Source organism: Pollachius pollachius (genome assembly GCF_949987615.1).
Source record: "Pollachius pollachius genome assembly, chromosome: 18".
Taxonomy (NCBI): domain Eukaryota; kingdom Metazoa; phylum Chordata; class Actinopteri; order Gadiformes; family Gadidae; genus Pollachius; species Pollachius pollachius.
Window position 1 is genome coordinate 12,551,475 of NC_136951.1, and position 17,013 is coordinate 12,568,487.

At 44.0% G+C, this 17,013-nt stretch overlaps 1 protein-coding gene across 1 annotated transcript in view; it reads left to right on the forward strand.

Moving 5' to 3' along the window:
• Positions 1 to 16,464, forward strand: part of ptn (pleiotrophin) — a 26,649-nt gene extending 10,185 nt beyond the window's left edge. Inside the window, exons 2-5 of the mRNA XM_079755300.1 lie at positions 6,303 to 6,397; positions 7,886 to 8,059; positions 10,781 to 10,942; positions 15,698 to 16,464. Of these exons, the coding sequence (XP_079611426.1) occupies positions 6,304 to 6,397; positions 7,886 to 8,059; positions 10,781 to 10,942; positions 15,698 to 15,753 (486 nt within the window). The 5' untranslated portion in view covers position 6,303 and the 3' untranslated portion in view covers positions 15,754 to 16,464. The remainder of the gene's footprint in view (positions 1 to 6,302; positions 6,398 to 7,885; positions 8,060 to 10,780; positions 10,943 to 15,697) is intronic.
• Positions 16,465 to 17,013: the final 549 nt, after the last annotated feature.

Sequence of the window (17,013 nt, forward strand, 5' to 3'; positions counted from 1 at the left end):
GCGCTGTGCTGTCCCTGGGTCCGATGGTTTTGAACCCTAACCCTACTCTACCTTTAAGCAACAGGGGGAGATCGGGCCATCATGTTTTAAGATGCCTACAGGTTAGGAAGCAGACTTTGTGTGTCTGTGTGTGTGTGTCTGTGTGTGTGAGTGTGTGTGTGTGTGTGTGTGTGTGTGTGTGTGTGTGTGAGTGTGTGTGTGTGTGTGTGTGTGTGTGTGTGTGTGTGTGTGTGTGTGTGTGTGTGTGTGTGTTCATTATCTCCACAGCTTTCTAGCTAATGAGTCATTTGGTTGTCTTCCTTGTTTGCTGTCTGGACTTAATTTCCATGTTTCCAATAATACGTTCCTCCCTTGGCTAGCTTGGTTTTAGAAGGATGAAGGCTCTAATTCATAACAGTTGACCATAATTCCCCATCCACAGAGAGGCAATCCTGCAGGGATATGCAAACAAAACCGTGAAAATGTAAAATCAAGATCTCCCCTCTTCCAAAGCATCTTGCATGTGTGGAAATATGTGAATGGGGAATTGTGTGAATATCCCTTCCCTCTGCAATCTGCATATGAAGCACTCAGTCTGTGTGTCTGTTTGTGTGTGTCTGTGTGTCTTTGTCTTGGAAATGCAGTACATGTGGAACCTTAAGAAAGAATGTAATGTCAACATTCAACCGTAAAATCCCGAGCTCTTTGGATGTTCTTGTGCTTCACCGTTCTCAATGGGCTGTCCTTGAGGTCATACTTTATGGTTTACATGCTATTGAAGCGTCTTCATTTTCTCTTCCTCCCAGGTGCTGTGGAGTTTTTAAAGGCACATTGGACGGGTTCATGAGAAGTTGATCCTGGGGAATATGGGCTTAAAAAACTCCTTTGGTTTAGGTTTGATTCCCACCGGGGACACCATGCTAAGACATGTATAGCTCTCACGGTATTGTACAGTGCTTTGGATGAAACCAAATGGCATTCAGTATATTAAGAAGATCATGTTTTCATGGCGTCAGCCAAAATTTGTGATCTTAACCAAGTTTTGTTTTAATCCGCAGTACGACCGGACACTTATCTTATATTCTTCAAAACGCTTTGAGCTCATCAGAGTCTATCTAGGATCCGCCCATCTGTTCATGGACACAGAAATACAAGTCCTATATCAGCTAAATACGCTGAATAGTAAAGGAGGAAAGATAATCCTGAGAGGGGACAGCAGTACGTTAGAGGAGGGAGAGCTCCTCTTTTAAAGAGATCTTTTCAACCTTGTTGCATCATTTCTGTTTAACATCCAAATCAAACTCAGGTGTACATTTTCAAACTAATAATTTCAACACAACCAAACAAAGGAAAAGGAAGGACAGACAGGAATGAGGTGGACTGATAAGACCGGAATCCATATAGTATCCTGCCTTTCATCGTGCTTGAATACGCTTCTACAGAGTGAGGGTATATACATATATATAAATATATTTATGAAGAGAGACAGCAGGCTCACGCTGTCCAGACAAACCCCATCTAAAGGGGGGGAGACAGAGAGCCGCACAACACGCAACATGCATTCTCAAAAGCAATAAAAAGAAAATGCGTGTGGGCATGAAAGGCCGTAAGACCCCCTCGGCAGACCCGGGGGGCTTTGTGGCAGGAGATTCCGTGGGCGCTTTTCGCCCTCACTAACCCGGTCGGGGATTAAAGACGGGACTGAAAAGGTGAAGCGGCTGAGCGCGACGCGCAAACAGAAATAAAACGAACGCCGCAGCAGTCGGTCCGTAATCTGCATTGTTGTTATCGAGAGTCACAGCCTGGTGTCGTGGGCGTCACTCAGGATCTCCGTAGGATACGATTCAGACACAATCTACAATCATGTGGACTGTGGACTTAAAGGTTCATAGCAGCTCGCGCGGCATTATGTTACTGAGCCATATCAGGGTTGGGGAAATTATGTGCTTGTGTGTCTGTTTGGTGGTGTGCATGATGTGTGTGTAGTGGTGTGCATGTATGTGTGTGCAGTGGTGTGCATGTATGTGTGTGTGCTGGTGATGTGCCTGTATGTGTGTGTGCTGGTGGTGTGCATGTATGCGCTTGGTGTTGGTGCTGTGCATGTATGTGTGTGTAGTGGTGGTGGTGGTGTGCAAGTATACGTGTGTGGTGGTGTGCACATATGTGTGTGTAGTGGTGGTGGTATGCATGTATGTGTGTTTGGGGCTGTGCATGTTTGTGTGTGTGTGTGTGTGTTTGTGTATGTGGTGGTGGTGTGCATGTATGTGTTTGTGTTTGTGGGGTGGTGGTGTGCATGTTTGTGTCTGTGGTGATTTGCGTGTATGTGTGTGTGCGCGTGGTGTGCATGTATGTGTGTGTGTGTGGTGGTGTGTATGTATGTGTGTGTGTGGTGGTGGTGGTGTGTATGTATGTGTGGTGGTGGTGGTCGTGTGTATGTATGTGTGTGTGTGTGTGTGTTTGTGTATGTGGTGGTGGTGTGTATGTATATGTGTGTGTGGTGGTGGTGTGTATGTATGTGTGTGTGGTGGTGGTGTGTATGTATGTGTGTGTGTGGTGGTGGTGTGTATGTGTGTGTGTGTGTGGTGGTGGTGTGTATGTATGGGTGATAGGTCAACACTAATGGGCAAAATGAATATTACCTTTTCAGGGGATATTAAGAAAATTTCAGGGTTAGAATTTACATGTGTGTGCGTGACCATGCATGTGTGTGTGTATGCATGTGTGTGTGTGTGTGTGTGTGTGTTTGTGTGTGAGAGATAAAGGGTAATTCAAGTATTAATAAAGGGTTATCTCTGTGTGTGTGTTTGTGAGCCCCAGTGATGCAGGTCCAGTATTGGTTTTCCCTCGTCTCCTGCTGCAATGCTGAGCAATGAGCAAACAGAACAGTTATCTTAGCTATACGTTAGGACTCTCTTATTCATTATTGCTTTAGGTATTGAAGGTTTCTGTTTTATGCGGAGAATCCAAAAGTAAACATCAATTTCTTGAATACATATACCTCCTGTATCACTGTAACTGGGTAAATTATCAGGTTTGGCAAAATGGAATAGCAGGATAAAGTAGTACTACAATTGAGTCATAATAAGAAGCAGGTAGCAATTTTAATTAACAATAATATAATAATAATAATACAAAACAATATATATTACAAGGTTTTTACTAAAAGCATTTATTATGTTGTATACTGTCCTTACTGTATACTGTATACTGTCCCTGTATATTGTATACAGTTTGACGATAGCCTCCATGTAATCAGTCTACACCTCGGCCTCAAACCAAGTGAGCCAAAGATCTCCACCAATGCACAGGTAAGATAAATCAATGTGAGCCTTCCCATGGAGCTAAAAGGAGACGGAGGGTGACTAAGCCATCGCTGCCTGGGAGAAGACGTTTCAAAGTGTTTTTATGTGTGCTGGGCTTCAGTTTCTCGCCCACAGGAAATGCATGAAGGTGTGAGCATGTTTGTTCTATGTATCTACTGTGTGGTTCTGTGTGTGTGTTTGTCTGTGTGTGTGTGTTTGTGTGTGTGTGTGTGTGTGTGTGATTGTATTTGAATGTGCGCATTTGGTTGTGAATGTGTTTGTGTTTGTGTGAGGCTGTGGCTGTGTATCTGTGTGGTTCTGTGTGTGTGTGTGTGTTAATGGTTTTGTGAGAAATTGTGTGTATGACTGTTGGTGTACGTGTGTGTGCATGTGTGTGTGTTTGCGTGTGTGCGTAGATGTGTGGGTGGGTGAGTGCATCTGTGGGTTTTGAGAAGTAAACACAATAGTCCTTGAAGTACAGAAGTGTCGGCTTCACAGGTTCCATCGGATATCAAACGACTCGCCGGTCCCCTCTTGTGCCTGTTTGGCCTCCGTGGTTATTGATATTCCTTCTGTATTCTCATTTCGACTGACTATTTTATGAAATGTGTTTAGAAAGGCCCTCTCAAACACACACACACACACACACACACACACACACACACACACACACACACACACACACACACACACAAACACCCACACACAAATATATATAAGTTGTATAAATATCTGACATATTTTTATTTTTAATCTTTAGATATTATATTTTATTAATCGTTCTCGAGACTTGAATTTAAAACTTTATCTTAAATGGTTTGTTTCTTGCCGAGGCTATATTGGGGAGCTGTAATGTGAGATTTTATTTGTTGAATCAGAACAAAAGAAATACAACGGGAGCTGCAACAGCGAGAGAGAAAGAGGAGGAACAGAGTTTGGCAGCTGAATGTCAACCACAGCACTAGCCAGTGTCACCAGTATAACCATTGTACACTTTGTAGTTAGGCTAGAGAAGAGCCCAATCCCAGTTTAGATTACTAGTAGAGTACTGGTAGTTACTAGTAGAGTGCTGGTAGTTACTAGTAGAGCAATGGTATTTACTATTGGAGTACTGGTAGTTACTAGTAGAGCAATGGTATTTACTATTGGAGTACTGGTAGTTACTAGTAGAGTACTGGTTGTTACTAGTAGAGTACTGGTAGTTATTAGTAGAGCACTGGTTGTTACTAGTAGAGTACTGGTAATTACTAGTAGAGTACTGGTAGTTACTATGTTGTTGACATGTTAGAGGGTGAGAGGGTGAGATGGTGAGAGGGTGAGATGATAGATGGTGAGATGTTAGATGGTGTAAGTCGCTTTGGATAAAAGCGTCTGCTAAATGCCCTAAATGTAAATGTAAATGTAAATGTAATGGTGAGATAGTCAGAGGGTGAGATAGTAAGAGGGTGAGATGTCAGAAGGTCAGAGAGTGAGCAAGTGAGATGTGAGATTGTTAAATGGTGAGAGAGTGAGATTTTAGAATGTGAGATGGTGAGAGAGTGAGAAGTGAGATGGTTAGATGTTAGAAGGTGAGTCCAACCAGCCACAGCTAAGCGCCCAGAGTCTGATGCGCTCAGAATGCTTCCTTAATGGGTTGCTAGGCGATATGGCGCGTCTGTCCCACGTCAGCAGGAAGCAGAGGAGACCTCCTCCCCTCGGAGGGTTCAGCGGTCAGGAGGTCAGCCACCGCCTCTGTTGATGGACACTAAACGGCAGAACAGCTCTCACTTACTGAACGGTTAAGAATAAAGTGTAGTCGCATGAGGCTCCCTTTGTGAAGCCCCTTCACAGCGAGGCAGTACTGCTTGCGTTGGTCATACTAACTAAGGTATCACACCATTAGTCCATTATTACTAGACCATTAGTTAACTGTTAATAAACTTATTATAGCATAAACTAATATTCATAAATGGATAACTATTATACCCTTATTGTAAGTCTCATCAATACATAGAAACTCATTATAATGGAGGTGCTTAGAGAGAGCCTCATAATGTCGAGGTGTAGGAGCCAGCGATTGATTAACAAACAGACGTGTTACTGCTGTCCTCCTCGTCTGAGTGCAGAGAAACGGTTTCTGGCATGAAGGCGCCCGGTAATTGCTTCCAGTCTCATGCTGTCTATCCAATCACGACGCACCGAAGGCTTTCAGAGCCTTCAGCAAACGAGATGCAAAGACGGAGAGAGAGAGAGAGAGACAGAGAGAGGGAGGGAGAGAGTCTATAGCGATGTCTATATCTTTAACCCACAACCAACTGAAAGAATTATGGAAATAGGCCTGAATATGCAAATCGAGAACTAATTTACTAATTTATTCAGGAATTATAGAGAGGTGATACTTAACAGGGAGTGAGTTAATTACTCATACACTGGAATATAACAGACAAGTATTTTAGTCTTCAAATAAAAGGAAGATAGCTTAACTGTTGAGAGAATAAGTAATATTTGGTTTCTCTTTTTGCCTTTTAATAATTCCTCTGTCTCTATAAGCAAATGCTTTGTTACCTCACCTCACTCACAATTAACGCAAGCGAACACGTGACTGATTAGTCCAATAAATCAATGAATGGGTGGTTGCCTTTTTTCCATGTTTTTATTCATGATGAGTTCTCTCTTTCCTTTTCCCACCCCCTTTCTGTTGCTGTCTCTCTCCCAACCGTTGTACTCTCTCGCTCTCTCTTTCTCTCTCTCTCTCTCTACGTTCTACTCTCTCGCTCTCTCTCTCTCTCTCTTTCTCTCTCTCTCTCTACCGTTCTCTCTCTCTCACTCACCCCACTACCGTTCTACTCTCTCCCTCTCTCCCCCTCTCTACTGTTCTACTCTCTCTCTCTTTACCGTTTTACTCTCCCTCTCTCTCTCTCTCTCCCTCTCTACCGTTCTACTCTCTCTCTCCCTCCCTCTCTCTCCCTCTCTACCGTTCTACTCTCTCTCTCTCTCTCGCTCTTTCTCCCTCTCTACCGTTCTACTCTCTCTCTCTCTCAGGATGCAGGGTCATAAGCTGTGGTCTCAGGTGGCCTTGATCGCCCTCCTGGTGGTCGCTGTGATGGCAACCGATGGAGGAAAGACAGAGAAACAAGGTGACTCCTCCTTCGACTCCTCCTCTTCCTCCTTTCCTCTGCTGCTTCTATACCTCCTTCACCTCCTCCTCTACCTGACCTCCACCTCCTCCCGTCCTCCTCTCCTCTGCTGTACATATTTCTACATATCTAGATCTATAGAGCAGCAGAGTGACTGGTCTAATGTATTATCACATGATTATATTCCTATCATAGGAATGGTAATGAGATTCTAATTGGGTGAAGTGTCTGATTCATTTTATGATAATTTAAACCTTGAGTTAAGGCAAATGAGCTCAGACTTAATTATGAGTCAGTTATGTTTGCATTTCCATGTTAGGTTGAATATTTTGACCTTTCACTGAATGACTGGAGGCCTCTCTCTCTCTCTCTCTCTCTCTCTCTCTCTCTCTCTCTCTCTCTCTCTCTCTCTCTCTCTCTCTCTCTCTCTCTCTCTCTCTTATTCTCTCATTCTCTATCTTTCTCACCCTACTACTGTTCTAACGTGACTGTGTTGTTGACTGGTATTTTATGTTGTATCATATTAAGAGGACGAAAGTAGTGATAAGGCTTATATAAACAGTTTAAATCCTGAGGTCTTGATGACTATCATATTAAGAGGATGAGAGTATTGATAAGGAACAGTATAAAGCAATAAAGGTCTTATATATATATGTATATATCCAGACAGTATAATTCATATGGTCTTGATGGCCCAGATAAGAGCATTGATAAAGCCAATATATAGTGATAAAGGTCTAATATCAACAGTAAACAGGTCTTAATATAGACAGTATAAAGATCTTAACATAAACAGTGTAAAGGTCTTAACATACACAGTATACAGATCTTAATATAGACAGTATACAGGTCTTAATATGAGCAGTATAAAGATCTTAATTCAAACAGTATACAGGTCTTAATATGAAAAGTATTCAAATCTTAATACAGACAGTATAAAGGTCTTAATATGAACAGTATAAAGGTCTTAATATAGACAGTATACAGGTCTTAATATGAACAGTATAAAGGTCTTAATATAGACAGTATACAGGTCTTAATATGAAAAGTATTCAGGTCTTAATACAGACAGTATAAAGGTCTTAATATGAACAGTATAAAGGTCTTAATATAGACAGTATAAAGGTCTTAATATGAACAGTATAAAGGTCTTAATATAAACAGTATACAGGTCTTAATGTGAACAGTGTAAAGGTCTTAATATAGACAGTATACAGGTCTTAATATAGACAGTATAAAGGTCTTAATATAGACAGTATAAAGGTCTTAATATAGACAGTATACAGGTCTTAATATAGACAGTATAAAGGTCTTAATATGAACAGTATTCAGGTCTTAATATAGACAGTATAACAGTATATACTGTTTGTATTAAGACCTTTATCGTTATATATCAGTCCAAACTAAAGGTACAGTATAAAGCTCTAGTATATACATGGTGTATGCACGGTGCTCAGCGCCCCTCATGTTGTGACTCCGCCTCCTCAGGTAAGAAGGAGCGGCGGTCGGACTGCAGCGAATGGCAGTGGAGCGTGTGCGTGGCCAACGAGGGCGACTGTGGCCTGGGGACCCGCGAGGGGACGCGCGGCGGGGCCGAGTGCAAGCAGACCGTGAAGACCCAACGCTGCAAGATCCCCTGCAACTGGAAGAAGAAGTTTGGAGGTCAGCAGGGATAGATGGATAGATCTATAGATAGATCTATAGATCTATAGATACTACTATAGATAGATAGATAGATAGGGTTAGGTAGAGGGTTAGGTTAGGGTTAGGTTGAGGGTTAGGTTAGGGTTAGACGGTTAGGTTAGGGTGAGGTAGAGAGTAGGGTTAGGGTAAGGTAGAGGGTTAGATAAGGGTTAGGTAGAGGGTTAGGTTAGGGTTAGAGGGTTAGGTCAGGGTGAGGTAGAGAGTAGGGTTAGGGTAAGGTAGAGGGTTAGATAAAGGTTGGGTAGAGGGTTAGGTTAGGGTTAGGTAGAGGGTTAGGTTAGGGTTAGGTGGAGGGTTAGGTTAGGGTTAGAGGGTTAGGTTAGGGTGAGGTAGAGAGTAGGGTTAGGGTAAGGTAGAGGGTTAGATAAGGGTTAGGTAGAGGGTTAGGTTAGGGTTAGAGGGTTAGGTTAGGGTGAGGTAGAGAGTAGGGTAAGGGTTAGGTAGAGGGTTAGATAAGGGTTGGGTAGAGGGTTAGGTTAGGGTTAGGTTAGGGTTAGAGGGTTAGGTAGGGGGTTAGGTTAGGGTTAGGTAGAGAGTAGGGTAAGGGTTAGGTAGAGGGTTAGATAAAGGTTGGGTAGAGGGTTAGGTTAGGTTTAGGTTAGGGTTAGGTTAGGGTTAGGATAGGGTTAGGTGGAGGGTTAGGTTAGGGTTAGGTTAGGGTTAGGTTAGGGTGAGGTTGAGGGTTCGGGGTAGAGGGTTAGGTTAGGGTCAGGTTAGGGTCAGGTTAGGGTTAGGTTAGGGTTAGGTTAGGGTTAGGTAGAGGGTTAGGGTTATCTGTGTCTGTTAGGTAGTTCAGAGGCGGTGGACAGGCAGACTCATTGGCGTTTATATTATACATGTACATATGTGTCTGTGCTTGTTCTTGTGTGCTTCTGTGTACATGCCTTCAAGCACATTCTCTTTGTCTGCATGCATCTGTGTGTTCACACACGTATACAGTATTTGTCGTTGCGTGCTGAAAAGGGGGCCAGGGCATCAGAGTAAAAGCACTGACCTAAAGTAAAGATCGCCCTCCTACCAGCCTCAGGCCCTGGGGTCAGATCAACTAATGCATGGAGTCCATAGAATTTCTCCTGACTTAAGTTAAGATGAACTGTATGGGGGGCAGTGGTCAAATGTGTATTTGTGTGTGTGTGTGTGTGTGTGTGTGCTATATCAGCCAACAAAGTGTGTTCAGCTGGCGAGAAGAATTCCAGCAACATGGAGCTCATGCTCTCTCTCTTAGTCTCTCACTCTTAGTCTTTCTCTTTGTCTCTCTCTCTTGGGATCTCCCTCTGTCTCTCTATCGCTCTCTCTCTCCTCTCTGTTGACCCCCTGGGACTTCAGCCACTCGGGGTCCGCTGCGCTTTTATGTTGAAATTGGAGCGAGCAAACGAGTAACGCTGTTGGATTGACAGAGAGGCAGACAATTACAAAATAAAAGCATGTGCAGACATGACTTACAGACACGACTTACAGACATGACTAACACTACCTCCACTAACACATGGGGTTGTACATCAACATGTACGCTAACCAAACATGGTGGATGCATGCATGCACATAAGGAGCGTGACTATGCTGATGTTAATGAGCTAGGACGTGTGCACACATACACAAACACACACACACGCAGACACACACACACACGCAGACACACACACACACACACACACACACACAAACACATACACACACACACAAGCTCTGATAAACACACACTGACATTCTGCCAATTCTGCTGACATTTGAGATCAATATCTTTGATAGTGGAGAAAAATAGATGGTTGAACATTTAAAAAATCGTTTCACTACTGCTCACACTTTGAACCCGATGATTACATATAATGGTAACTTTGACTTTTAATAGTTGGATACACGCAACACTCGAGAAAAGACGGAGAGAACCATGCCGTACCTATCAGTGTTTCTTTAAAACTGAGGAAATTGAACACACATAATATTTTATTCATCAGAGGATGAAATCACTTTTATCAGAATAAAACTCGTGCTGCTTTTAATGTTTTCATCTGCTGCAGAATAGTCTGTATTATGTTTTATTCGTATTTCTGAACACTTTTGAAGGAGAGAGCTAATTAGTATGTGGAAAGACTCCAACTTAAATTATTATTTATTTTCCTCACTCCCTGGATGGGAAATCCCAAATGAGACCTCATCAAAAAGACAGTGTACGATTCTGGAAGGAGAACCACCCCAGTACCGTTCCATTGAGACGTTCCTCATTTGTCGACAGTTATCTTATAACATAATGAACCAAGATGGAAACTGAGGCTGTTTCAATCCTCCTTCAAGGAGAACCAAATCCCAACTCTACTAACCATTACCCCTACAACGATTTGCATCAGAAGGCCCCTTATCCAGGTGAAACATACGCTGTGACATGAATATCCTCCGATTAGCTGAGCTTGAAAGGTCTTCTGCTCATGTAGCATTGTTGCAACACCCTCAGCTCACTGAAAGGGAATTAAAGGGGCGTAGATGGGAAGGCCAGCAGCCCTACCCTAGAATGACCACTGGGGGAGTGTGTGTGCGGCTGCTTAAGCCAGCCATCATGCACACACACTCCCACAACCACAAACCTGAAAGCAGTTTTTAAAGGCAAGATGAGGGGGTTTCCTTTAAGCGTAACAATATTTTTTTCCCTCTGTGGTCTAACCCTCACCCTAACCCTGTCTCCAGGGGAGTGCAAGTACGAGTTCCAGGCCTGGGGCGAGTGTGACCCAGCCACCGGGAAGAAGAACCGGACGGGGTCCCTGAAAAAAGCCCTGATGGACGCCACTTGTGCCGCCACAGTCACCGCCACCAAACCCTGCGGGAAGACCCACAAGACCAAACTGCAAGGTGGGTTGAGGAAAGAGTGGCGGACCCCCTTAAGGTGACCCTGTGGACCCTCTAGAGTTGTCACCACAGGACATTGTTAACACTCATCCTGGGCCTGCTCCTTTACAGAGGTGTCACCACTGGACTGTCTTAACGCTGACCTTGGGTCTGCTCCTTTACAGAGGTGTCACTGGAGGACTGTCTTAACGCTGACCTTGGGTCTGCTCCTTTACAGAGGTGTCACCACTGGACTGTCTTAACGCTGACCTTGGGTCTGCTCCTTTACAGAGGTGTCACTGGAGGACTGTCTTAACGCTGACCTTGGGTCTGCTCCTTTACAGAAGTGTCACTGGAGGACTGTCTTAACGCTGACCTTGGGTCTGCTCCTTTACAGAGTTGTCACTGGAGGACTGTCTTAACGCTGACCTTGGGTCTGCTCCTTTACAGAGGTGTCACTGGAGGACTGTCTTAACGCTGACCTTGGGTCTGCTCCTTTACAGAGGTGTCACTGGAGGACTGTCTTAACGCTGACCTTGGGTCTGCTCCTTTACAGAGGTGTCACTGGGGGACTGTCTTAACGCTGACCTTGGGTCTGCTCCTTTACAGAGGTGTCACTGGAGGACTGTCTTAACGCTGACCTTGGGTCTGCTCCTTTACAGAGGTGTCACTGGAGGACTGTCTTAACGCTGACCTTGGGTCTGCTCCTTTACAGAGGTGTCACTGGAGGACTGTCTTAACGCTGACCTTGGGTCTGCTCCTTTACAGAGGTGTCACTGGAGGACTGTCTTAACGCTGACCTTGGGTCTGCTCCTTTACAGAGGTGTCACTGGGGGACTGTCTTAACGCTGACCTTGGGTCTGCTCCTTTACAGAGGTGTCACTGGAGGACTGTCTTAACGCTGACCTTGGGTCTGCTCCTTTACAGAGGTGTCACTGGAGGACTGTCTTAACGCTGACCTTGGGTCTGCTCCTTTACAGAGGTGTCACTGGAGGACTGTCTTAACGCTGACCTTGGGTCTGCTCCTTTACAGAGGTGTCACTGGAGGACTGTCTTAACGCTGACCTTGGGTCTGCTCCTTTACAGAGGTGTCACTGGAGGACTGTCTTAACGCTGACCTTGGGTCTGCTCCTTTACAGAGGTGTCACTGGGAGACTGTCTTAATGCTGACCTTGGGTCTGCTCCTTTACAGAGGTGTCACTGGGGGACTCTTTGGGGGTTTAGTCCATAGACGACGAAGCTCCCTGCTACGGGATGACGTCATTGGTTAACAGTGTGGAAGTTATTGGTTAACTTTATGTATGCTATGGGTTAACAGCGTGGATGTAATTGGTTAACAGTGTTGACGTTATAACAGTTTGGATGCTATTGGTTAACAGTGTAAATAGTCTCTTGATGCATTGAAACACATTCCTAGAATTTGTCCAAATAACTTTTAAGATTTGACTTATAATCATGTGTTTATGCAGGAGCCTGTTACAAAGGATATGTTTTCTGGTTATTTGTTGAGTTAGTTTTTTCCATTTTTAATCCTGTCAGCCAATAAACTGGAGCCCCAAGCTTCATTCTAGCTCAGCTAAAAGGCTGAATGCGGTTCAGAGCCAGGCGTTGGAATGAATGAAAGCTGTGATGCAGAGAGCAGATCACAATCCAGACCTGATAAAAAAACATGCCTATCGGAACTTCATTTGCATAAATGTACAGACTTTCACTGAAGAATACATAGAGATATATGTATATATATTTTCATGAATGTAAATCTGAAAATTCGGAGGACATCCAGTACCCTGACATTGTTTACCATCAAAACCAAAAGCTGCAAGATAGGGACCTGTTCCTGGTTCCGAGCCACAGCGTCAACAGCCTAACTAACACACAGTCTACAGACTAAGAAACAGTCTACAGACTGGCACACAGACTAACACGAAGTCTACAGACTAAGACAGTCTGCAGACTAACACACAGTCTACAGACGGTCACTGTCTATGTCATTAAGCAAATGCTATTATCTAAAGGGACTCCCAATGAATCCGGACATGATGGGGCAGGTAGGGGCGGGCATCATCTCATGAACGCCAACAGATAGACTGCAGACACTGGAGATCAGTCCCGAACCATTTGGCTGAATCTCTGACACTCCAGATGATAAACCACCCCCATCTCATGTTACTATTTAATCTGAGAAGAATTCTGTCTCAAAGTAATGATGTGGAGAGAGCGGAAGACGGCCAAAAGGCAAAGGTCAAGAGTTGAACTTGCTGTTGGGTGGTTAATTGTGTGCTTGTCAAATATCTTGGTCTTATTACAGAGGCTTCACTCCCTCCTTTTCAAACCACCGCTTCCCTTCTTCACTAAATGAGAATGTTAGCAGGGGGTCAGGAGAGGTGAGTCCATACCGCTGACAAAATTGCTTTGCCCTTATTTTAATTGAAAGAATTCTTCAAACCGGTGCTCCAAGGATGGACATCTGTTGGAAGCCGGGGCCTGAAAACATTGTCGTAGTATTCTGTACAGCGGACAGAAAACGCTGACCGCCATACGAGTTGACAGCCATGTCATTTGTGATGTTACTAGAGGGAAGACTTTGATTTGGCCTGGTAATGGCAAATCAACATCACATCATGGAAATAAAATAGGGGGAATCAGGAGGTTAGGGTTGGGTCCAGCTAACCCTAATAGGTAGATAAGGGTTAGGGTCAGGCTAACCTTAACCCTAATAGGTAGGTAAGGGTTAGGGTCAGGCTAACCTGAACCCTAATAGGTAGGTAAGGGTTAGGGTCAGGCTAACCTTAACCCTCATAGGTAGGTAAGGGTTAGGTTCAGGCTAAACTTAACCCTAATAGGTAGGTAAGGGTTGGGGTCAGGCTAACCTTAACCCTAATAGGTAGGTTAGGGTTAGGGTTAGGCTAACCTTAAACCACCTTTACTGAGGTAATCGCCCCACAGCCATGTAAACGTCTCTTCATCTTAAAGATTCCAAGTTGTAATGACGTAATAAACTGAATGCAGATCTTAGTTACTTTACTGGAGATCAGGTCAGGGGAAGGCCGAGGTGATCCAAACACGATCTAATTACACAGGAGACAATCTGTGCATTTCTATTCCTAAACGCCCCCCCAGTCACTAGACTCTGGAGAAGATAAGGGCTATTTTAGAGACCCATTCTTCCTTTTTGTTCTGCTGTCTAATGGCTTCCAGCAGTGTGTAGGAAACGTAAATAAAGGCATGAAGGTTGGCCTTAATTTTAATTTAAATTGCCTTTTCATTCCATTTACAGTGTAGATTCATGATCCCCTCCTGCATGTCCACACACACACACACACACACACACACACACACACACACACACACACACACACACACACACACACACACACACACACACACACACACACACACACACACTTACTACAGCTTCTGTATTATGCATGCTTGCGCACATAGACAGTAAGACACACTCACACTCTGAGACTGTTAAGGTTAGGGTTAGCAGTCTGATGGTTAGGGTTAGGGTTAGCAGTCTGATGGTTAGGGTTAGGGTTAGCAGTCTGACGGTTAGGGTTAGCAGTCTGACGGTTAGGGTTAGGGTTAGCAGTCTGACGGTTAGGGTTAGCGGTCTGACGGTTAGGGTTAGCGGTCTGACGGTTAGGGTTAGGGTTAGCGGCCTGACGGTTAGGGTTAGCAGTCTGACGGTTAGGGTAAGCAGTCTGACTGTTAGGGTTAGCGGTCTGACGGTGAGGGTTAGCAGTCTGACGGTTAGGGTTAGGGTTAGCAGTCTGACGGTTAGGGTTAGCGGTCTGACGGTTAGGGTTAGGTTAAGCAGTCTGACGGTTAGGGTTAGGGTTAGCAGTCTGACGGTTAGGGTTAGCAGTCTGACGGTTAGGGTTAGCAGTCTGACGGTTAGGGTTAGCAGTCTGACGGTTAGGGTTAGGGTTGGCAGTCTGATGGTTAGGGTTAGCTGTCTGACGGTTAGGGTTAGGGTTAGCAGTCTGACGGTTAGGGTTATGGTTAGCAGTCTGACGGTTAGGGTGAGGGTTAGCATTCTGACAGTTAGGGCTAGGGTTAGCTGTCTTACAGTTAAACTAACAGAGAGAGAGATGGGGGGCTGAAATAGGTAAGAGAGAGAGGCTTAGTAAGAGAGAGAGAGAGATAGAGAGAGAGAGGGTGACTGCCACATCTCATGTGATGCCCTTTCCTCCTGCTCAGCGGAGCGTAGAGGCCACAGAGAAAAAGCAAACAAGTGAGTGGAGTCTGCAGAGTAGTGTGGCTTCTGTCCTCTTCTCTGAGAGAAATGAAATGCGTTGTGTCACCCAGTGACTGCAGAGAGCAAACCTACAAAGACCCACCTTCAACCTGTGTTCAGGGGGGTTTGGATGAAGGATATTTTTTACAGCCATGTAGCCAGTAGGCTGAGCAGTGTTCACATTCAAGCTTGTAGCAAAGACTAAATAAACACTATTTTCCTTCTGGTGGGAAAATGAAAGTTAGCGTTTTTTTTTGTTTTTTTCATGTCCTTGATGGAAATCTGAACAATGTTTTTGTCAAGGATGTCTTCACGATGTAAATGTGTGCCTGACTTATCGCTGTGAAAACCAAGGCATGGATTGAAATGTGTAGCAGAAATATTGAGGTGTATATCAGGCATTCCATTTTTAAGTTATTATGCCAAACATATCAAGCAAAATTGCTTTGCCCCATCTTCTAAGTTCTAAGATTGCTGTATCACATGATCAACATCACCTGACAGTTGGAATGCCTCCCCCCCCTTCACCGTTTCAGACTCAAAGAAGCAGAAGAAGGAGGGAAAGAAACGGGAACGCACTCCGATGGACTAGGATGATGACATCACCGGCAAGGGCGAGAGGGAGAGTGAAAGAGAGGGAGCGAAAGAGGGAGAGAGAGAGAGCGAGAGAGAGTCCTTTAGGTTGACCGTATAGCAACACATCATGTCAACAAAAAACAGTTGGGATTCAAACCAAATAGAAAAGTAGTTTTGACCTTGTGTTTTATCATCTTGTCCCTCTTTTGTTCCAGCCTGGTGAAGCCTTGTAACCCCTCGCCTCGTCCTATTAATCAATTCAAAAGGTGTGTGTTTTTGTCGTAGGGCACTTCCACCTAATCATGTCATCGCTGGGATTATTCTGTTTCTGCCCCACGGAAAACCCAACTCTTGATAGAAAGAGTTTCAAAGCGCTGGCCTGGACGCTACAAGCAGTCCTCATCCCCACTTAATTAACTTGAACAGAAAGTTGTTCTAATGCAATTACGAATATGGTTTGAGTCAGGGCTTTATGATTTATTCTTTTATCCATTTGAGGGCTCTTTTTTGGATTAATGACTTTTCTTTATTATATTCCTGATAGTAAATAATGCATTGTTTTATTTTTTCACCCAGGGGACTGCGTTAAGCAGGCCTCTGGGTGTGTGCTGTGGGAACTTCTGTCTTGTGATCTCTGTCGAATTTTCCTTTTCATTGTCAAACCTTTCTTGAAAGCTGTCGGTTTTTAACAATGCGCTTTCCCTGCCTACTACCTTCTGAAATAAATAATAATAAAATGAGTAAATTAAGAACCAAAAAGGTGTTTTTGTCTTCCAACACACCGACATACCCTGCACAAAACATATACACAAACCAAGAGCAATCAGTTTCTTTGTTCAATGACATCGTTTGGCATTGTAATTCATTGATTTGTCCATAATAAGATAAGATCGCACGTGTGGATGTATGATTTTGTCTTACAGTACTGTAATTGGCCAGGAGTAGTAACACTTTCAGAGTTTTTATTGGTTAAGAGTGAATAATCACAAATGCAGCAAAATAGAATAGATCACCACGGTTACTGTACAAGGAGGAGGGGGGGAGGGGGGTAACATTCAGATAAAACTCAGCTAATTAACACATGTATGTACATTTCAGCTGCATCAGAATACATATAATCTATAGCATATCAGGTATATATACAAACACATAGAAACCTAACGAAAGACGTCTTCAACGACTATACGCTTGCCTATTGCAGAGCTACGGTGAGGACACAAGGAGCATGTACACACGCCACTGCATTCAAAAAAGCAAATACAGCAACAGCATTATA